Genomic DNA, 19,648 nt, shown 5'->3' with positions numbered 1-19,648 from the left:
GCTGGGGCCTTCCCAGGGCTTGCTGCCTCCCAGTGGTTCCAAAGGGTGCCCCACAGTGAACCACCGGGCAGACTCTGACCCCCAGCTCCCCGGTCACACACTGGCTAAGTCAGAGCCTGGCTCAGAGTCCGCGAGAAGGGACTGATTCAGGGGGAGAAATGTGCAAACCCTGGCCTTCTGGGCCCTTCCGAGTTGTGAGGTTGTAGAGCTAGGCATGGGAGGTGCCGGCAGTCCAGGGTGTAAGGTCAGCTTGAAAGAACGAGCAGCCTTTCAAACCCGAGCCTCCCTGGGAGACAGGAAGGCACCGCGGACGGGTCACGTACAGGCTCGCCTTTGGTGGTGACGCCGAGGTCTGCAGAGGCCCAGGGTCAGGCGTTTACAGCAGATGACGGTCAAAGTGCCACGTGCTCCCAGGGACAAAGCCCAGGCCCCAGGCCCCACTGATGAGACTGGTCATCTGCTCACCCTAGAAATGATGGGATGGCCTCTGGCCAAGCCGGACCTGGGCTGCGGGATGTACGTGGACAATAACACTGGGGCACTCTGCCAAGAAAACGTGTTTCCTGTGCTGCGTTAAATGTGAGTGCCAGGGGCTGACCGCCATAGGGAGTGAGGCCGGGTCGCTCCTGCCAGTCACCCATCAGGCCTGGGGCTGGACCAGAGGCCCTAGTGCAAGGAGTGGGTGAGGACCCTCCTGGACCTCACCCTGGCTGAGCCTCGTGCACCTACCTCCTTTAGGACTGATTGCAGCGTGTCCATCACAAAAAGCAGGACGTTCCTGTCACTGTCGTTCTCTCTCCTCACATTATAATATCCTTGGATTGCTCTGGAAAATAAAAGAAAAATCAGGGTTCACCTTGCGGTGCCTCCCCCCACCCCGGTTTCCAGGCTGAGAGGAGAGAGGCCTGGGCTTGCCCCGATTTTCCCACAGCCCGGGGCTCACTGTGGCCACGGTGCTGCACGTTCACCTCGGCGGGGTCGTGGGACCTGCCCGCTGCCACCGCCTCGGACGGCACAGCCGGGAAGGGACGGGGTCGAGTCCCTGCCTTCTCTCCCCGCATCTCTCCTGAGATGATCGCACCCGTTTCACACGTCTACTTAGAGTTCTGCAACGTGACTACAGTCAATTTGAGGACGTCATCGTCTCAAAAGTCCCCCGAACCCGAACCTCTAGTTGTGCAGCGCTCGGGCTTACGCAAACACTGCTTAACTCCAGAGATTTTGCTCTCTGCGCCTGCATGAGTCGAGCCACAGAACACGTGGACTCCCGGGACTGGTGTCTTTCACTCCGTCCCGTTCTCAGGGTTCATCCACGCGGCAGGTACCACCAGGTCGTTCCTCTCCCGGCTGGAACGGCCTGCCTGTGTGTCTGCTGACCGACGTCCCGGTGCTCTCCGCCCCTGGGCTGTTGGGACTGATGCTGCTCTGGACCGTCCCGTCCAGGCTGCTGTGGGGACCTAGGTCGGGCCGCTAGAGACCTGGGAGGGCGGCTGCTGGGTCCTGGGGTAGGTTAAGGGCTTCAGAAACTGCCGGGCTGTTCCAAGTGGCTGCGCCATTTTACAGTCGCACGGCGGGAGCGTTCTGGTTTCTCCTCATGCTCACCAACCCCTGTTATTTGCCATTTCGGGTCTAGCCATCCGGGGGCACGGGGTGTGTGTGTGTGTGTGTGTGTGTGTGTGTGTGTGCAGCGTCTCTGTGGTTTGGATTTGCACCTCGAGTCCGTGCTTCCTAAGCCTCTGTGCTCAGCATCAGAGACACACGTGTCCCCAGAAGTCACGGTTCCGGCCTGGGGCAGGCCACGGCGGCGCGGAGAGTGGCAGCTGAGCCCCACGACGGGAGGTGGCACTGGGACGGCTGCTGGCTGGGCGCTGGCAGGCGGGGGAGGGAGCGGCGAAGCTCTGGGGGGGCAGGGGTCTGGAGCGGCTGGAGGACTTGGCAGGGCAAGCGCCCGACTGCAAGGTCAGCCAGTCCCTGCCTCCCCCGGGGGTGACCTCCGCAGACCCCCGCTGAGAGGGGCGGCCCCGTCTGCTCCGGGCCCTGCCTTCCACACCCCAGGGGCCGGGGCAGCCCAGCCTCACACGAGGGACACCTGGGGGTCCCCGGCAGTCGAGTGTCTTCTGGGGCGCGAGGCTCACACTTACTTGAGGAGCAGGACGTGGGCCTGCAGCTTCTTGGCGGAGTGCACGAACAGCTCCCTGCTGATGAAATCCATGCTGTACTCCGGCTGCAGAGACAAGACCACAGTGCATTCTGTCCACAGGGCAGCGGGCTTCTCTCTCGGGGCCACCGTGGCCATCTACCCCGGGACCAAGTCCAGGACCCAACCACATCACCTCCACAGAGGCCTCTAACCCCCGTGGGCCAGAGGCTTTTTCCCCCTAAATCTGTTCTCCCTCTTTCTGGGCTCATGGCTGCCCAGCCAGACATTTCCCAGATCCCTTTACACCCTGGTGTGGTTGTGCGGCTAAATGCAGGGAAGTGACCTGGGCGGCTTCTGGACCTAGATTCTAGGACTAGGCGTGGCCCCTCGTCCCAAACTCCCTTCCCCCATCCGCAGGCCGCCCTGCAGCGCTGCCCAGCCAGCCTGGGTTCCCGACTCTGCCAAACAGACCATTTCCGTGAGAAAGTAACCTGCTTAAGCCACTGTGCAGAATGAGGACGCCTTGATGTCCCCACAGCCCCACTGGCCTCCATCAGAGCCCGGGCCACCCTGTCTTATGACCATGTAAGGGGTCCAGGTCCGCGCCGTCCCACACGGTAGCCATCAGCCCATGTGGCTACTGAGTGCTTGAAACGGGGCCAGTCCGACATGTGCTGTAGGTATAAACTGCACAGTGGATTTCAAAGACTTAGTATAAATAATGCCAGACACCTCACATTTTTATACTGATTACGTCTTGGATACATTGAGATAAAAATATTAAATGTGATTTCCTCCATTTCTTTTTACTCTCTTAACATGGCTACTACAAGATGTGGAATTGCATGAGGCTCGCTTTCTACCGGACGGTGCTGCTCGAGCCCTAGAACTCCAGGTGTGACAGACGAGGAGCTCGAGAAATGTGTGCAGAGTGGATCAATTCCACAAAGCTCCCATGAGGACTGTTAAGTCATGCCCAACACTCCTCCACCATTGCGATAAATATACAATTCTTACGAAAACACGTGTGCACACACAAACACACACACACACATATATATACACATTCGGTCACAGGGTCACAGCCACGAGAGCATATTGCCCTTGATCTACCCTGACCTCCTCCAGGCCATTTCCTGCTCCTTGAGCGAAAATGACCTTGGGTGCTTTTCCAGAAACAGACGTTTCCAGATCATCCACAAGGCCCAGTGAACGAAGATCTACCGAGGACCCACACAGGCTGCACGTGAGCTCCTGCTAGCAGAGCGCCCGGCTGCAGGAAAAGCAGGGAGGTGGTTCGTGCCCGCGGAGGGGCTCCCCGACCAGTGCTCATCGGAGGCACATTGAAACAGGGCTTTACTGAGGATCACAGAGGCTCAAGTCACACAACGGGGATCAGGAGATGGCACCAGGACTCGGCTCAAGCGTCTGCCCCCACCCCCAGCCTGAGCTGCTCGGGCCAGGACTGGGGCTCTCCAGCTTGGGGGCCCGGTCAGGCCCTCACCTCAATTATATGTTGGTCCCCAAAGCAGAGACTGAGGGATGTTACCTCCGCTCATGTCTCTGGATGTGAAAACACAAGTCTGGGGTTTTGCAGCGGTTTCCTCTAGGGCCACACAATCCGAGGACATTTCTCCAAGAACGCCTTTAAGACCAAAGGCTGCTGGGTGTGCCCTGTCTCTTTCTTCTTCTTCTTTTTTTTAAGATTTTATTTATTTATTTGTCAGAGAGAGAAAGAGAGAGAGTGGCAGGCAGAGGGAGAAGCAGACTCCCTGCTGAGCAAGGAGCCTGATGCAGGACTCGATCCCAGGACGCTGGGATCATGACCTGAGCTGAAGGCAGACACTTAACGACTGAGCCACCAAGGCGCCCCTCTTCTCTCTTTTTTCTTTGCTTCTATCCCCCTCTCCTCTAACCTTCTTTCCCTAGTCCACTTTTATTCCCTGATCTATATTTTTCTTTTATACTTCCAGTGTGACTTATGGCAAAGTCCCCAGATCTATGTGTCAGCTGACAATGGCCTTTCACATATAAATGCTCCGTGCGACCCAGCTCGAAGCCTCGACCACCACCAGCACCTGCAGGCTCCCTCCTGGGGTATTCTCCGAGGACACCACTATTCAGACCACTAGGCCCGTAGATCAATTTCCCTCTTTTTGAACTTCAGGTACATGGAATCATACAGAGTGCTCTCTGTTTCTGGTTTCTTTTGGTCTGTAAGTTAACGTTTGTTTTTGCATCCCTGTGTGGTGCTCCAGTGTATGAATATAGAACAGTGTGTGCATTCTATTGTTGAAAAACATGTGGGTGAGTTCCAGTTTGGGACTATTATGAACCAAGCTGCTAGGAACGTCCTTGCACACGTCTTTTGTGCACACGGCACACATTTTTGCTAGGTATACACCTAGGAGTGGAATTACGGGGTCACAGGATTTGACTATGTTTTGCTTTAGCAGTTCCTGCCAAGCAATTTCCCAAAATGGTCGTATCAATTTATACTTCCTCCTGCAGTGTAGAAGAGTTCTGGTCTTCGTCCCCATTTAGACTTGGTGTTGTCAGGCTTTTCCATTTTGACAGCAATTTCTCCACCTCTGGTGGAGGTGTAGAGGTGTATTTCATTGATTGCCCTAATTACTAATGATCATGAGCACCTTTCATGTGTTGATTGGCCATTTGGATAGCCTCTTTCATGAAGGGCCTGTTAAAATCTTTTGCCTGCTTTTAAAAATGAGGTTGTTAGACTTTATCTTATTGATTTGTAGGAGCTCTTTATATATCCTGGATATGAGTCCTTTAGCAGGCCTATGCATTTAAATATGTTCTTTTAGTCTGTGGCTTGACTCTTCACTCTCTTAATTTGTCTTTTGATGAACAGAAATTCTAAATTTTAATAAAGCCCTATTTATCAATATTTTCATTGATTCACATGTGTGTCCTATTTAAAATATATTGTCTACTTCAAGGTCATAAAGCTATTTAGAACCTTTCCTGTTTTACCTTTCATATTTTGATCTATGACCCATCTTGAATTAATTTTTGTGTATCGTGCGAGGCAAGGGTCTAGGATCATACTTTTCCATATGGATAACCCATTGCCTGGCACACCTCTATTGTAAATCAGGTGGTACCCATTCATAATGTTAACAGTCATTAAATTCCCAAAGTATTCTATAAATTCAATGTCATCTCAATAGAATTCTTTTTTTAAGTAAGCTTTATGCCCCACGTGGGGTTTGAACTCAACGACCCCAAGATCAGGAGTCACATGCTCTACCAACTGAGCCAGCCAGGCACCCCATCCCAATGTAATTTTTAACCTAAGTTGATCATTCCAAACTTCATTTGTAAGTGAAAATATGCAAGAAAAGCCAAGGAACATGTGTAAAAGAAGAACAAGGAGAGAACGCTGATTCTACTAACCATCAGAACGAATCAGAAGGCAGTAGGAATTGAAACAGAGTGGTAGGGCCCGGATGGTGACAAGATCACTGGAACAAAAGGAGAGTGCAGAGACAGACCCATTTTAGAATTTGTATCTTTTGTAATTCAGTTTATGTCCCAAACATAAGCTCCACATCAGTGGGCAGCCTGCTGCAGAAGAGGCGTGTGCTGCACAGGGCAGGGACCTTGGAAAGGGAAGGGGTATTTCCTAATGCCCCCAAAAGTAACCAACCCAACCTGCACTCGGGGGCAGTGGAGGGTTGGGGCCCTGCACTGCTGCCTGGAGGGTGACCTGGCTCAGGCCAGGGGTCCAGCTGGGATCAGTCTCTCTGGAGAGAAGCTTTCCAACAAGGGCCTCCACTGGTTAGGATCTGGCTGGTAAGCTACCAGCCTGAGGACCAGCACACAGAAGACAGACCACGGTGAGTGAGCCTTGGTGGTTAGGAGGATCTCCCCCACCCCAATAACTGGCAGTGGACCAAACTGGCTATTCATCTGGGAAGAAAGTGAAAATGGATCCCGACCTCACACCATACTTGAGGACAGATCCCAGTTGGATCAAAATCAAAACTCAAACATTCCTGTCCCTTTGGCTGATGCCCTGGTCCAGGCCTCATGTCCCCACCTGGGCCTGGGCAACAGCTCTCAAGGGTCTCCCTGAGGCCAGAGCTTCCCACCTCTAATGACAGCATCTCACATGGGCAAAGCATTTTACCCTCTTGAACAATCTCATTAAGAGCACCATCTGAGAGCCCCTAACGTGATAGCACTGTGCTGGGGCACTTGACACAGGGACCTTGCTAGTCGTCACGGCAACCCCACAAAGATGGGCACAGGGGCTGGTATCTCCTAGCTGTTCATTAACCAACTCCTCTGACCACACCCGCCCCCAGCCGCCAGCAGGCCTGCCCTGCACTCCCACGCAGCACCCCCACGCAGTTAATCCATTAAGTTAAGCATTTGCAGCCATTTCTGGGAAAACCTAAACAAACGACAAAACGAAGAGCCCTAAAATGAGTCGGTATCTTCTTACATAGTTGTGAAAACACACAGATGGAGCTGCAAGTCTGCCCTCGACAGTGGGCCTTGGTCCCCTTTTAGTCTGCGGGCACCTGTATGTCAGTAATGGTTTGTTTTTTCAGTTGTTCGTGGGTGGGAAGCCCCCACCGATGGTGCTGCTTGACTGTGGGCAAGTCGTGCGGCTGACTTAGTTTCCCCGCCTGTGAAATGTGGGTGACAACAGTTCCCTCCTCCAGGCCTGCAGTGAGGATTACCCGAGCACACACGTGTGCGGCACATGGGAGAACGAGGAGCGGCCGTCGTGCTGTGAGCACCCCCTGCCGGCGTTCCCCCCCAGGCGCGGGGCAGACCCCAGCGCAGCCCCCACTCCTGCCAGGCCTGCTGGGGAGACATCTGGAGCTCAGGAATCTGCGGGGCAGGGGGTCCTCTCTCTTGCCCTCAGCCCTTGCCCTAAGGAGACCCATGATTCAAAAGAGGCTGTACACCACCCCACGCCCACGAGGATGGCTAAAATTTAATAGAAAAGCACAAGCGTGGGTGAGGAGGTGCAGAAATTGGAACCCTCGTGCGTTGCTGGGAGGGACGATGCTGCTGCCGGGCCAACAGCCTGGCAGTTTCCCAAAAGGTTCAACACAGGACTGTTGTGCGACCCAGCAATTCTGCTCCTAGGTGTATATCCAGAAAAACCGAGAGCAAAGACTCGAACTGATAGTCATCACCCATGTTCACAGCAGCAGGATTCATAATAACCAAAAGGCGGAAACAACCCAAGTGTCTCTCAATGGATGAATGGACAGATCCACATAAACGGAATGTTGTTCAGTCAGAAAAGGAGGGGAAGTTCGGGCACCCTGCTGGGACCTGGATGAGCCTTGAATACGGCCTGATTCCACTGACATGAGGTCCCCAGAGCAGCCAAGTTCATAGAAGATAGAATGGCGGCCACCCAGGGCTTTGAGTGGATGGGGACCTGGTGTTCAGTGGGTACAGGGTTGTTATGGGGGATGATGAAAAATGTGGATGAAATGATGGTTGTACAACATTGCGAATGGACTGAGTGTCACTGAACTGGACACTCAGGAATGATTTTAAAATACATAGCATAGCATAACCATTATGCTATGTATAATGTACCATAATAACAAAAGAAAAAGAGAGCAGCACTCACCAAAGCCATCCTCCGGTCTCTATTCATTATTAGACCTGGAATGGAAGCACAAAGACGGGGCCTCAGTGCTGCCCGTCAGGGTGAGGGACCCCACAGGGCTTCCCTGGGGACCTAGGGCCCTTCCGGCCAGGGGGCCCTTCTTCAGCCTGGACTGGTGTCCTCAGAGCTTGGCTGCTGCCACCCGGCCATGGACCGGCATGGCCCCCACGGGTGCCTCCTCAGCCACCCCACAGAACAGCGCAGAAGGACGGTAGTGGACGGTTACCCCATCTGGCACAGTGGCCGTCATCTCTGAGAACCTTAGGGTGGTCACGTGATCTTCAGACCCCAGGAAGCACCCGACAGCTAAGAAGAATCCATGCCATCATGTGTTGAAAAGAAAAGAACGTTGGCGGGGTCAGGAGGCCCGTGGTCCCACCCGTGGGCTGAACCGTGGTTCTCTGCCACGGTCCTGATGGTGGACAAGCTGGACCTCACCTGGCGAGGACAGATTCCCAGCAATTCCATGCTTGGGCAATGCCCCCTTCAGAGACAGAATCACAGATCCGGGAGGCCACCTGAGAAGTGAGCTCTTGGGGTGCGGGGGTTGTTAGGGGACCCTCTCTACTTGGGAAACCGTGGATTGGAGCCACTGGGTAAATCCCACAAATGTGACACCAAAGAGAAGCAGGGCGGCCTCCTCCTTCCCACGAGTCTCTGCGCCACATTGCCTTCCCAGCCAGGCTCTCAGCCTCCCATTTCAAGTCACAAACAAATTCATAAGTAAGTAGACTCACAGCCTTCTCACGGGGACCTCTCCCGCCCCCCTGGAGGGCTCTCCTCATCACTCAGCACTTCCTAAAGCATTCCACCCGCATGCACCTCTCCTCCGCTAGAATGCAGCTTCCCGGAGGACAACAGCTTGGTGTCTCAGCCCTGGCTGGGTTCCCCAGGCCCGAGAACGGGGCTGCCACACAGTACGTGCTCAAAAAGTTGCTTGAGTGGATAAGTAGATGTTTGCCTCCGGGTCGCAGAGAGGGGGACACACAGGGTTCAAAGGAATGGGTGCTGTTCTAGTGTTTTGGCCGGTGCGGGGAGGAGTACAGGAGTAGGTCTGGTATCACTAGTATTACTAGTACTAGTTAAATGTACATATGTGATATGCCAACAACATTTTTAGCAAGAATAGCAGGAAAGCTCTGAAAAAGAGCCATAAAAGGAGACTGTCCTACAGATATGAAAACACAATAAGCCGAGCCGTGTCGTGCTGGTCAGGGACAGACGGCCAGACCCACGGAAAGATCGAAGGTCCAAAGACAGACCCCGATGCTGACGGGCAGTCAGGGCATGGTGTGGCCGCCTCTTAGGTCACCGAGGGCAAAGACACTTTTACAAAATGTCAAGCAATGGAGGAGCCGTCTGGAAAAAGATCAAATCAGATCCAAACCTCCACCTGCACACAAGCTAAATATCCCAAGTAGCAAATACTTAAGTGAAAATTCTCGACCCCAAACAGTATTCGAATCAAACATAAGCTTTTAGCTACAACTCAAAACGCAGAGGCTGGAAAAGAGACCTCTATTAATTACATGAAGAAAAGTCTGCATTTCAAGAAAAAAAAAACCCTCTAAGCAAAGTCAAAAAAGACAATCTGGGAAGACGCCTTTGCAACTCAACCTCCCCAACATATGAAGAGTTCCGAGAAATTGAGGAAAGACCACCAGAACGATGTGCCGGAGGGTAGGCAGAGGTACGGTTTCCAGAAAACTAAATATGAGAGATACTCATCGTTACCATAAAAAGAAAATGCAAATGAAAGCCACACTGAGGGGCGCCTGGGTGGCTCAGTCGGTTAAGCGTCTGCCTTCGGCTCAGGTCATGATCCCAGGGTCCTGGGATCGAGGCCCGCATCGGGCTCCCTGCTCGGCGGGAAGCCTGCTTCTCCCTCTCCCTCTCCCCCTGCTTGTGTTCCCTCTCTCGCTGTGTCTCTGTCAAATCAATAAATAAAATCTTTAAAAAAAAAAAACAGTAGAGGGCGCCTGGGTGGCTCAGTTGGTTAAGCGACTGCCTTCGGCTCCGGTCATGATCCTGGAGTGCCGGAATCGAGTCCCGCATCGGGGTCCCTGCTCAGCAGGGAGTCTGCTTCTCCCTCTGACCCTCCCCCCTCTCATGCTCTCTCTAGCTCATTCTCTTTCTCAAATAAAAAAATCTTTAAAAATAAAAATAAATAAATAAAAACAGTAGTATTAAATTCAAAAATAAAACCCAAATGGCAACTAGGTCAGCATCTCTACGCAGCCCCTTGTAAACGCCATCAGCTCCGGGGGAGAGGGGGAGATGGATGGGGTATTTGGGCCGGGCTGGGGTGGGGGTGCCCACCGGGGGAGGGGTGTTAGGTCTCCCTGATGGAAAACTGATGTTTGAATACAAAATGGCTTTCAGAGAAATAGTTATGGGAACATTAAGGAGAGCTATTTGCCACGGGGTGCCTGGGTGGCTCAGTCGTTAAACGTCTGCCTTTGGCTCGGGTCATGATCCTGGGGTCCTGAGATCGAGCCCCGCATCGGGCTCCCTGCTCAGCGGGAAGCCTGCTTCTCCCTCTCCCACTCCCCCTGCTTGTGTTCCCTCTCTCGCTGTCTCTCCCTCTGTCAAATAAATAAATAAAATCTTAAAAAAAAAAAGAGCTATTTGCCAGAATTACTAGGTTTTCCCTTCTAATTAGAGATTATGGAACTTTTAGATGATAAATATAGATGATTAATTGTTGATAGAGGTTCTCAGTCGGGTATTTGTGATTCTAAATTCTTAGGAACACCATGTAATCGGAAGATTTTCTGGTCGCTGCACTAGTAGGTCATCTTGGCCTAAGGAAACTATGACGGTTGAGGCCTCTGGGTCATCTTCAGCTCTGGCCATGACCTCCCTGCACAGATGACTGGCCCCCGCCCTGGGTTCTCTGCCCTCCTCCTTCCTCCAGCCCTGGGCTCAAGCTACTCAGAGGATGTGAAAAAACTTTAAAAGGGTGTTATTGTAGGGGTGGGGTGACCCCCAGGTACCTGGGGATCCCTATCGAGCTGTTCTGTTTTCTCTGCCCTGGGCTCTGGCTTCTCTCCCCTTTGGCCACATCCTCCTCTCTTCCAAGGCTCGCTTCCACCGTTCACATCCTGACCGGCCCGGCAGGCCCACAGCCCAGCTGCTTTTCTGTCAGCCTCCCCGTGACAGTGAGCTTTGTGAGGGCAGGAAATGTGCTTCTCAGACCAGCAGGCCAGCACAGATATCCCTTCAAGGAATCCCGTGATCAGATCCGAGAGCAAGTGGCCCTCGCATTTCTGGAAGGGGTTTAGATGCAGATCCCACACCAAGGGCCAGTAGTTGCTCCGAGGGACTGTGCACTGACTTCTCTCAATTCCATCAACAACCTGTTTCACCCGGAAGGAACTGAGAGGGATGAGGCCAGGGTCAGCCCTGGAAGGAGGGGAGACTCTGCACCGGCACGGCTGGGACCCCTCGGGCTGGCCTGGCCTGCGACTTGTGAGCGCCACCTTCTCCAAGACTTTCAGAATCCCTGAAAAGTTGCATGAAACTTACGATTCTTAAGAAAATACCTTTGAAGGCAGGAGATGGTATCGGAACCCTAGACACCCCCCATCTCCTGCCACAGCCAACAATTAGAGACTGATATTGTGATATAAGAAATACGTATTTTATTTCACACTGGCCAGAGCTCCTAAAGCCTGTGTAATCTCCTAAGTAGTAAAGGTGCTAGGAGCATCTTTTGTTCTAATAGTTGGTCTTTGAGCCCAGGTGCTGACACAGAGCTCCTCAATCCCTTGGAATTTCCTAAGTGATAGGAGCGTCTTTTGTCCCAATGAGGTGACTCTTGGTGGGCCACCAGATAACTGCAGGATGGGGGGGGGTCCCCAAAAGACTGAGCTGTGGCTAGAAGCCTGGAACTTTCAGCTTTACCTCCCCATCCTCTGGGAAGGGGAGAGGGGATGGAGACTGAGTTATGATCAATCGTGTCCACATGGTGAAGCCACCCTGAAAAATCCCTGAACTAGGAGGTTTGGGGAGCTTCCCGGCTGATGAACACAGTGGTGCTGGGAGGGTGGGGCACCCAGGGAGGGCACGGAAGCTCCGCACCCCTCCCTCCCATACGTTGCCTTATGCATCTCTTCCATCTGACTGTCCCTCAGTTGTATCCTTTCTAACAAACTGGTAATCTAGGAAGGAAACTGTTTTCCTGAGTTCTAAAAGGCGTTCTAGCAAGTTATTGAGCCTGCGGAGTGGTCTGAAGGAACCCCGGATTTATAGCCACTAGGTCGAAAACACAGGTGACAATTTCATCTTCGGTGGGGCATCTGAAGTAGGGACAGCTTCGTGGGACTGGGCCCCAAGCCTGTGGGTAGATGGTGTCAGAACGGAGTCAGGCGAACCGCGGGACGCCCAGCTGCTGGGGGAGGACCGGCCATTGTGGGAAACGGCCGCCACTCAGTGTCTGCTCGGCTGGAGAGCAGAGCAACACCTTCCCCCTTACAGACACCAAGGCGTTTTCCATGCCCAGGGGCCCTGCTTTCGTTCCGGTCTCACCTCCAAACCCAACTCCTGACTCCAGCCCCACCTGGCCTCCCGTCCCCTGTCCAGGTGGTTCCAGGACTGCACTCTGCCGGGCCTCACTTGGGGGCCAGCCACCCTCACGACCTTCGCCTTCACCACCTGTGCACACTCGATGTCTGAGTGATCGGTTCTGCTGTGCGTCGGGCAGATGAACTTGGTTTCGGTTCTAGGATCAGGTTGGACTGATGGTGCTGTCCCTGCTCTCTGTTCCAGAGTGGAATGGGGACTGTCAGGGGCTCTGGGGCCTGAGGACAAGGACCCACGAGCAGCCTGGAACACTGGCTCTCCCAGTGTCACACCACCCGGTGGGGGCTGGGAACCTGCTTGGTCTTGTTTTAGGTTAAGCTCCGGCCCCAAAGGGCCATGACCGCTGCATGGGGGCTGGGCCTGACATGGTGACCCAGCTGCCTGTCCACTCCCCTCCCTTCTCTCCTCACCCTCCTTGACAACTGGTTCAGTGTCCGTGCTCACCCCTTCACGTGACCCAGGCCTGGCCTAATCGGCTTCCCCCGCCTGGCTGGGAACGTGTCTTATTCCGGATTAGCCTACTTCTGCACCGGGACCCCTCTGGGTGGGCCATCTGTGTGGGCACATTGGGAAGCCTAGGCCCATGGCCCTCTGCCTCGACCTCCCCTCTCCGTGGTGGATTTGCCAAGGTTCAGAGATGATAACAGACAGTCCCTCACAACAAGTCACAGACTGGCAGCCTGAGGCCAAAACATCCCTTAAGCATATTCCATCTGACCTCGTGGTGTGTTGGCAACTTCTGGAAAAAACAATACCACACAGTAGATCTCTGGCTTCTTATGAGCAACTGGAAATTCGGGCCATACGAGGCCCAGAGTTCCCAGCGACAACCACTGGCTGGGCTGTCCTATCTCCAGGACCACAGTCCCATCGGCTTCCTGCTGCCTGACTCCCAGCAGCCCAATTAATTCCACCACTTGCTCAAATCTGGCGAGCCCTTGGGGTTTTGACCACTGCTTCCTTTGGTACTTTATAAACTGAAGCCGCATTCACCTCCTTGCTTGATCCTCTCAGACCCTGAGCACAAAGATCCTAAAACGTTATTTATGACCTGAGAAAAATAGGGGGGGAGGTGTCTAAATGGGGAGGAGGGACTTCAGCTCTCTGAGCTAGCACAGTCAGGAATCAGCCCAGGTCTTCGGGCCCAGTGTAGTGCCTGGTCCATCTCACCACACTCGTCTCCCTTGGGCTTCTACTCCACCTCCTGGGAGCCGCCTCCGGGAGCCCCTCTCTGGGGTTTCTTCCAGAATACCCTGTACATTTCTTTTATTGCACTATGTCTCTTGTTTGTCTGCTCGTAGGTCTATCATCTGTTGCTCCTCCTAGAACGGACATGCCTGAATTGGCTTCGCCTGGCTGAACCCCTGGGGCAGTCAGTTCCAGGGAGGGCATTTGTGAAGGGTGCCCTCTGGAGTGGTGCCAGTCCGAGGTACGGGCCCGCCAGGAGAGGGGCTGGCACTGAGCGGGACCTTGGTAAAGTTTCCCTGAATGGGTACTTCGGGAAACAAAGTGCAGAAAACACAGGCCCGAGGCTGCCCTGAAACCAAGGGGCCACCTACTCTACTTCTCCATTTTGTTTTTCGTTTTAAAGATTTTATTTATTTATTTGACAGAGAGAGAGAGAGCACAAGCAGGGGGAGCAGCAGAGGGAGAGGGAGGAGCAGACTCTCTGCCGAGTGGGGGGAGCCCGATGCGGGGCTCGATCCCAGGACCCCGGGATCATGACCTGAGCCGAAGGCAGACGCCCAACCGACTGAGCCACCGGGGTGCCCCTCTACTTCTCCATTTTGAAAAATGGAGCACGTCCTCAGACCCTAGCCGGGGACGCCGGCGCCCACACACAGGGTCAGCAGAGCACGGCTGTGACATTCCCCAACATTCAGCCCCGAGACACCTGAGTGCTCCCCACAGGCCTGTCTGGGATGCGCAGCAGCTATGTGACCTGGCACGCAGGTCTATCTATCACTTGGCCTATCGGAGCCTCAGTTTCTCCTGCTCTGCACGGGGTGAGTATAGGGCAGCCGGGGGGGGGGGGGGCGCGGGGATGACATGAGACCCTGTTTGCTGAGCACTCGGTGCCCTGCCTGGTCCAGAGCAAGCAGCCGCGAGACTTAGCGGTTACTACTCCTCAGCAAGAACAGTGCCGGTCAGCAACGGCCTGAGACGGCGGGTCCCTACCTGCGGCCACCTCAGTGGTTCCCCTCTGAAGGAGGAGTCGCGCGCACTCCTCACTCACGTGACTGTTGTTCTTCAGGAACCTGGGGAGGACAGACGGACGCTGGATGTCGTGGGGCAGAGAAGGCCACATGGAAAGAAACAGAGGACCGCCCCCACAAAGGACACAAACATGTGTCAATGGGATGTTCACATCAGCAGTGTGTGTGTGTGTGTGTGTATTTTCACTCCTTTAGATAACAAATACGTATACGTCCCTGACTACCGGGGGCACTTCCAGGTGCTGGAGATATAAGGCCAACCAGCGTCCGGTCACCACCCACAGACCTTCGATTTCCTACAGGGCTGGGGGGAACGGCTCACGGGGCAGGGGAGGCAGGGCAGGCTCCCAGGGGGAGGGAGTCAGCTGAGGCCAGAAGGAGGAGTGGGCAAGTTAGCAAGGTGCCTGCAGAGAGGTCTAGGTGGAAGGAGCCACAGAGAGGTGTGGAAGGAAAGACTGTGTGTGTGCACGCACGTGCATGTGTGCACAATTACAGGGAGAGGAAGAGGGGTAGAGAGCGGGTGGAAAGCGCCCTTGGCAAATGCAGGGCATGGCTATAGAGGGGGGAGGACCCGAGGCAGGCAAGTCCCAGCTGGGGTGTCTGGAGAGCCAGGAAGCCTGATACCTAGGGTGAGCGTGGAGAGAAACAGGCTCGGTGTGACTTGTGCGCGGGAGACCCACGCTTCCTCTGCGCGCCGGAGATGTCCTCCCTTGTATCCCAACCCTCCTCCGGGTCTCCCACCCCTGACCCCCTCCCACCATTCCCGTCCCCACCAGCCCCATCTCCGCCGACAGAGGCACTCACCTCTGCAGCATCTCCTCCGGGCTGAGCACCTGCCGGGGTTTCTGGGAGGCCTCCACCTGCAGCATGTGCTCTATGGCCCCCCGCCTGTAGGTCAGCACGTCCTCTACGCCCTGGGGAAGTGTGGGTTCTGCTGGGTGGGCGGGACTCCGGGCTGCACACAGAGGGGCTCAGCTCCCCCCGACCCGGGCCTCAGCAGCCCCTCAGCTGGGATTCATTCTGACCCAGTGAAGGGTGGCATAGGATCAGCCCCTGCTCGTTAGCTCTGTGATCAGAGCACACGTTGTCTGCCTCAGCGACAGCCCAGCCCGCCCCGCCTGTGGTCCGGCCAGCTGGAAGGGTCAGGATGGATGATGGAGGGGAAAGGAAATCTGCCAACGGCCAGTGTGTTGCAAAGGTTCAGTATTAGGTCCGTAAGTCACGGACCATCCAGGGTTGGCAATTTCAGCTGGTTTAATGAATGCTATCACTCCAGATGGTGGAGAGGAGACTGCAGAGGGGGTGCAGCTCGGGGGCTTCTGGCCCCCCTTCGAGTGTACCTATTTCCGGCCCAGCTCACTCTGACAACAGGCCAGCCCTGTCCACAGGCCCCCACCTGGAAAGGGACACTCCCATCCAACAACGGGGGACAGGGAGGACCAAATACCCAGCTGCTCGGGAGGGAGATCTTGGGGCACTGCGTCGGGTAACTCAGTGGGTGAAACAGATAAAGAAGGGAGAGAAGCCCAGAGTCTCACCGGATCCTCAGAGTCACCCACGAGCTCTCCATTCATGAAGCCAACACTTACTGAGCACCTACTATGTGCTGGGATTGGGCATGTGGTGAGAAAAAGACAGCATGGTTCGTGCCCTTTTGGCATTTGTGGCCATTTTACAGATAAGAAACTCAGCTGTGTCACAACTGAGAGGCTGAGCTCCTAGGGACAGAGTGACAGAATGTGACAGCCGGCAAGCAACTCCAAGGTCACCTAGTCCAACCTCCTTTTACAGGTGAGGAAACTGAGGCCCAGATAGGCCAAGTGTCTTGCCCAGGGTCACCCAGCAGATCCGTGGCAGAAGCCAGGACTCAGATGCAGGGACAGCACTGTTTGCTGTCACTGGTGGTGGTGGCGGAAGGGATCGGCGCGTTCCCATTGGTCCGCACTCAGGGCTGCTGTGTGCGGTTGTGCAATGTGTGCACAGCACAAAGGCATACACGTGAACATGACTGTGGGGGGGGCCTCATCACGCTGTGTGCCCCCAGAGCTTCCTCAATCCACTGTTCCTACCCTCTCCCACCCCCTGCCACTTCACGAAAGACTTGGCATTCTGTAGATCCCAGACCACATACAGGGTTTCCAAGGATGACAAAGGCTTCTGCACCTGTTTTCTCTGCCCACTCCTAGGGGTACAGGTTGCATAACCCTGTCCTCTCTGGGAGTCCCCTGATCCCCCCTAGTCTCCCCTCTGCCACCTCCTCCCACCTCCCTGCCAAAAGAGGCAGGGCTGAGGACACTACCCAGGGCCTGGGTCTCCCCCATGATAGCATGCATGAAAGCCCTCACTCTTACTTTAGCGTCCAGGGCAAATGGCAATGTGTCCAGCAAGATAAGTTTATCCACCATCTCGGGGAAGATACTGGAAAACTACGATGCGACCCAAAAAAGGGAAGAATGAGTAGGAGAGGAAGAAGGCAAAGGGACTCAAGCTTTTCCCTGGGGACACTGGTGTTTCCAAGGGGCCAGAACAAGGATCTTCATTCCCTCCCAGGGTAGCCTCCTCTCCCCCGCCCCAGCCCCTGGAGGTCCACACCCAGACCAAGGTTTACACCCTGGTGGCTGGCTGGATTCCAGGGTTCTCTGGGGATGGGGAATGTGGAAACTCTGAACTCCATCAGGAATCTCCAGTTTCACCAACCTCCCCGCAATAATGATTATTACTGCCATCTAGGCCAACAAATACTGGGTTCTAATTTGTGATATGAGGAGGCACTCCCTTTCCTGGAAACTTCTTCTCTCCCTGCTCCCTACCCCCCCACCTCCTGCCCCACCTACAGAAAGCCCAACATGGCCAGAGGTGGTCACTGCAAAGCATCTACTCACCATTCCGCCCACCACGCCACCTGGGGGACAAAAGAGTCGTGGGCTGGTATTCCCAGCTCTCAAAATCCTACTAAAACTTCCTCCCAGGGGCTGCCCCACCCCAGGCTAAGGGGCCTGGCTCTCTCCCACCAGGAGGCAGGGCTCTTTATGCCCTGATAAACTTGGGGTTCCCTCCCTGGGGGCCATATGACCGCTTCATCAGACCTAGCCACTTGAAAGGTCACATTTCTCTTGTCAAATTGGAAGACAGCCACCTCTGGGGCCCTATGTCCCGTGGGGGAGGTGCCTCAGGCCAAAGGGCCCAGTGCCCACAGACCCCTCATCTCTCCTTGCATTGCCCAGAAGTGCAGGGGACCTGTGTGCCACTTCCTCTCCCTCCCTCACAGCCCCTCAGCCCAGTCAGCCCCCTACCTGCCGAAGTGTAAACTGTACTCACCAAAACTATGGCCCACGATGGAGAAACGCTTCCACTTCAAGGCTGAAAACACATGGAGCCAGGTCTGGATGGGCCCAGGCTCCCCTCACCCTCTGTCCTGCAGTCCCCGTGCTCAGGACATCCTCCCCCAGCCTCTGGGGTGCCCCCCTCAGGAAACTAGCTTAGAGGGGTTCCAGCTTCCTTACAAGGGGTGGAACCCCCAGAAGGATGAGCTCTTCTTGCCAACTTTCCCAAAGTCATCCATGAATTCCTGGGTGACCCAGGTCATTCCCAGGCCAGTATTGTTTGCTGGCTACCACACCCCACTCCAACGATGAGAGGGGATGTCCCACTGCACCCCTCCACACACACACACACTGCCTCTTACCTGCTACAACTCTCCGGATGTCACTCACAAAGTTTTCCTGGTAATACGGGAGACCAGGGCTGTAATGGGACGAGAGCCCATGTCCCCCGAAATCCATGGCAACATAATGAAAGTCTGAGACAAGAGACAGGGGGAGAAGGCGTCTAGGTCAGCTGTCTCCCCCTCCCCTCATTCTCCTGCAGTCTACGTCACGTTGCCCCTTGGCTTCCCTTCAGTCCCACCTTTCGGAAGAAGAGGGATGAGTCTGTCAAAGGAGTTAGCATTGTCCAGCCAGCCGTGCAGGCAAAGAACCGGGGGGGCCTGCTGGGAGCCCCAGGCTTTGGCAGCGATGTGGCCCCAGGGCACAGCCAGCTTCAGCTCTGAGAACAGACCTGGAAGACAGCCACCCGTTCAATCATGAAGCAGGCGCTTTCTGAGCCCCTCATCTGTGCCCCAATGTGTTCAGGGCAACAGCAAAGCCCAGGGGGCTCAGATTCCCGCACTGCCCCCAGGTGATTACAGGGAGAGAGCCTGACGTGGGTTTGGGGATACCCAGAGGAAGGAAAGATAAACTGGGTCCACTGAGTGAAGAAAACCAGGGCAGGGTTTCACGGCAGGACTTTGTGGACCTGGCTAGACCTGGGCTCTGCCACATGCCAGCTGTGTGACCTTGGAACGCTTACTAAAACCTCCTGAGCCCCAGTTTCCTTTTCTGTAAAACGGGAAGAAAACAGAGTAATAGCAATAACCACCATATTCTAAACTCTCCGAGGGGCAGATGGGGTGGTCCCTCTCTGGGGCCTGGCTCTCTCCTCTCATTATCACTCTCCCTTCGCAGACCAGTAAACCGGGGCATGGGGAGGCGCAGGCTGTGCCCAAGGTCCCCAGGGAGAATGAAGTGGAGCGAGGATCTGATGCAGGCGCCACAATCCCAGGACCCCGGTCCCGGCCGCCCAGCACCACGCCGTCTGTCTCCGGCCTACTCTGGTCAGGGCTGCCTTCTCCCTGGTCCAGCACCACCTGTTCCCCTTCTGGCCCACCCGGCCCGGCTGGAGACCTGTGCGTCCCAGACCCCCGCGCTTGCTCCTCTAACTTGGAGCTGCCGGAACCCTGAGAAGCCACGTGCAGCCCTCTCCTGGGGCCCCCACCCTTCCGCGGGTCCCCGTGACCCGCCCCCACTTCCGCTCCGGGTCGAGGGCAAGGAGGTGGGTGGGCAGCCGGAAGGGCGCGCGTGGCGTCCCCCATCCCACTCCGGTCTAAGGGTCCTGCGGCGCAGCGTCTTCACCCATTGCGGCCGTCCTGCTGTCGCGCGGCGGTCGTCACCGCCGTAAGGTCGCGGCCGGTGAAATAAATGCCGGAGCTTCGGGCCCCGCCCC

General features: G+C 55.2%; 1 protein-coding gene, 1 long non-coding RNA gene and 1 other non-coding gene across 7 annotated transcripts in view; 1 reads left to right on the top strand and 2 right to left on the bottom strand.

Annotated features, from left to right (window-relative positions):
- Window positions 1–19,648, bottom strand: part of SERHL2 (serine hydrolase like 2) — a 20,149-nt gene extending 501 nt beyond the window's left edge. Inside the window, exons 1-11 of one of the 5 annotated variants that reach the window (XM_036088349.2) lie at window positions 19,558–19,648; window positions 18,515–18,664; window positions 18,294–18,407; window positions 17,927–17,968; window positions 17,491–17,510; window positions 16,960–17,034; window positions 15,413–15,522; window positions 14,571–14,650; window positions 7,770–7,804; window positions 2,142–2,224; window positions 730–826 (exon numbers count right to left, since the gene is read on the bottom strand). In XM_036088349.2, the coding sequence (XP_035944242.1) occupies window positions 730–826; window positions 2,142–2,224; window positions 7,770–7,804; window positions 14,571–14,650; window positions 15,413–15,522; window positions 16,960–17,034; window positions 17,491–17,510; window positions 17,927–17,968; window positions 18,294–18,407; window positions 18,515–18,664; window positions 19,558–19,561 (810 nt within the window). In that variant the 5' untranslated portion in view covers window positions 19,562–19,648. The other 4 variants (XM_036088347.1, XM_078076699.1, XR_013449356.1 and 1 more) reach the window with 4 other exon arrangements.
- Window positions 1,912–5,320, top strand: LOC118533223 (uncharacterized). The gene is made up of 2 exons (XR_004916119.2): window positions 1,912–3,386; window positions 4,114–5,320. It is a non-coding gene; the product is annotated as an uncharacterized LOC118533223 (long non-coding RNA).
- On the bottom strand, window positions 5,359–5,432 carry TRNAR-CCU (transfer RNA arginine (anticodon CCU)). The gene has a single exon. It is a non-coding gene; the product is annotated as a tRNA-Arg (tRNA).

This window comes from Halichoerus grypus, chromosome 6 (genome assembly GCF_964656455.1).
Source record: "Halichoerus grypus chromosome 6, mHalGry1.hap1.1, whole genome shotgun sequence".
Taxonomy (NCBI): domain Eukaryota; kingdom Metazoa; phylum Chordata; class Mammalia; order Carnivora; family Phocidae; genus Halichoerus; species Halichoerus grypus.
This window is presented reverse-complemented; position numbering and strand designations above follow the sequence as displayed.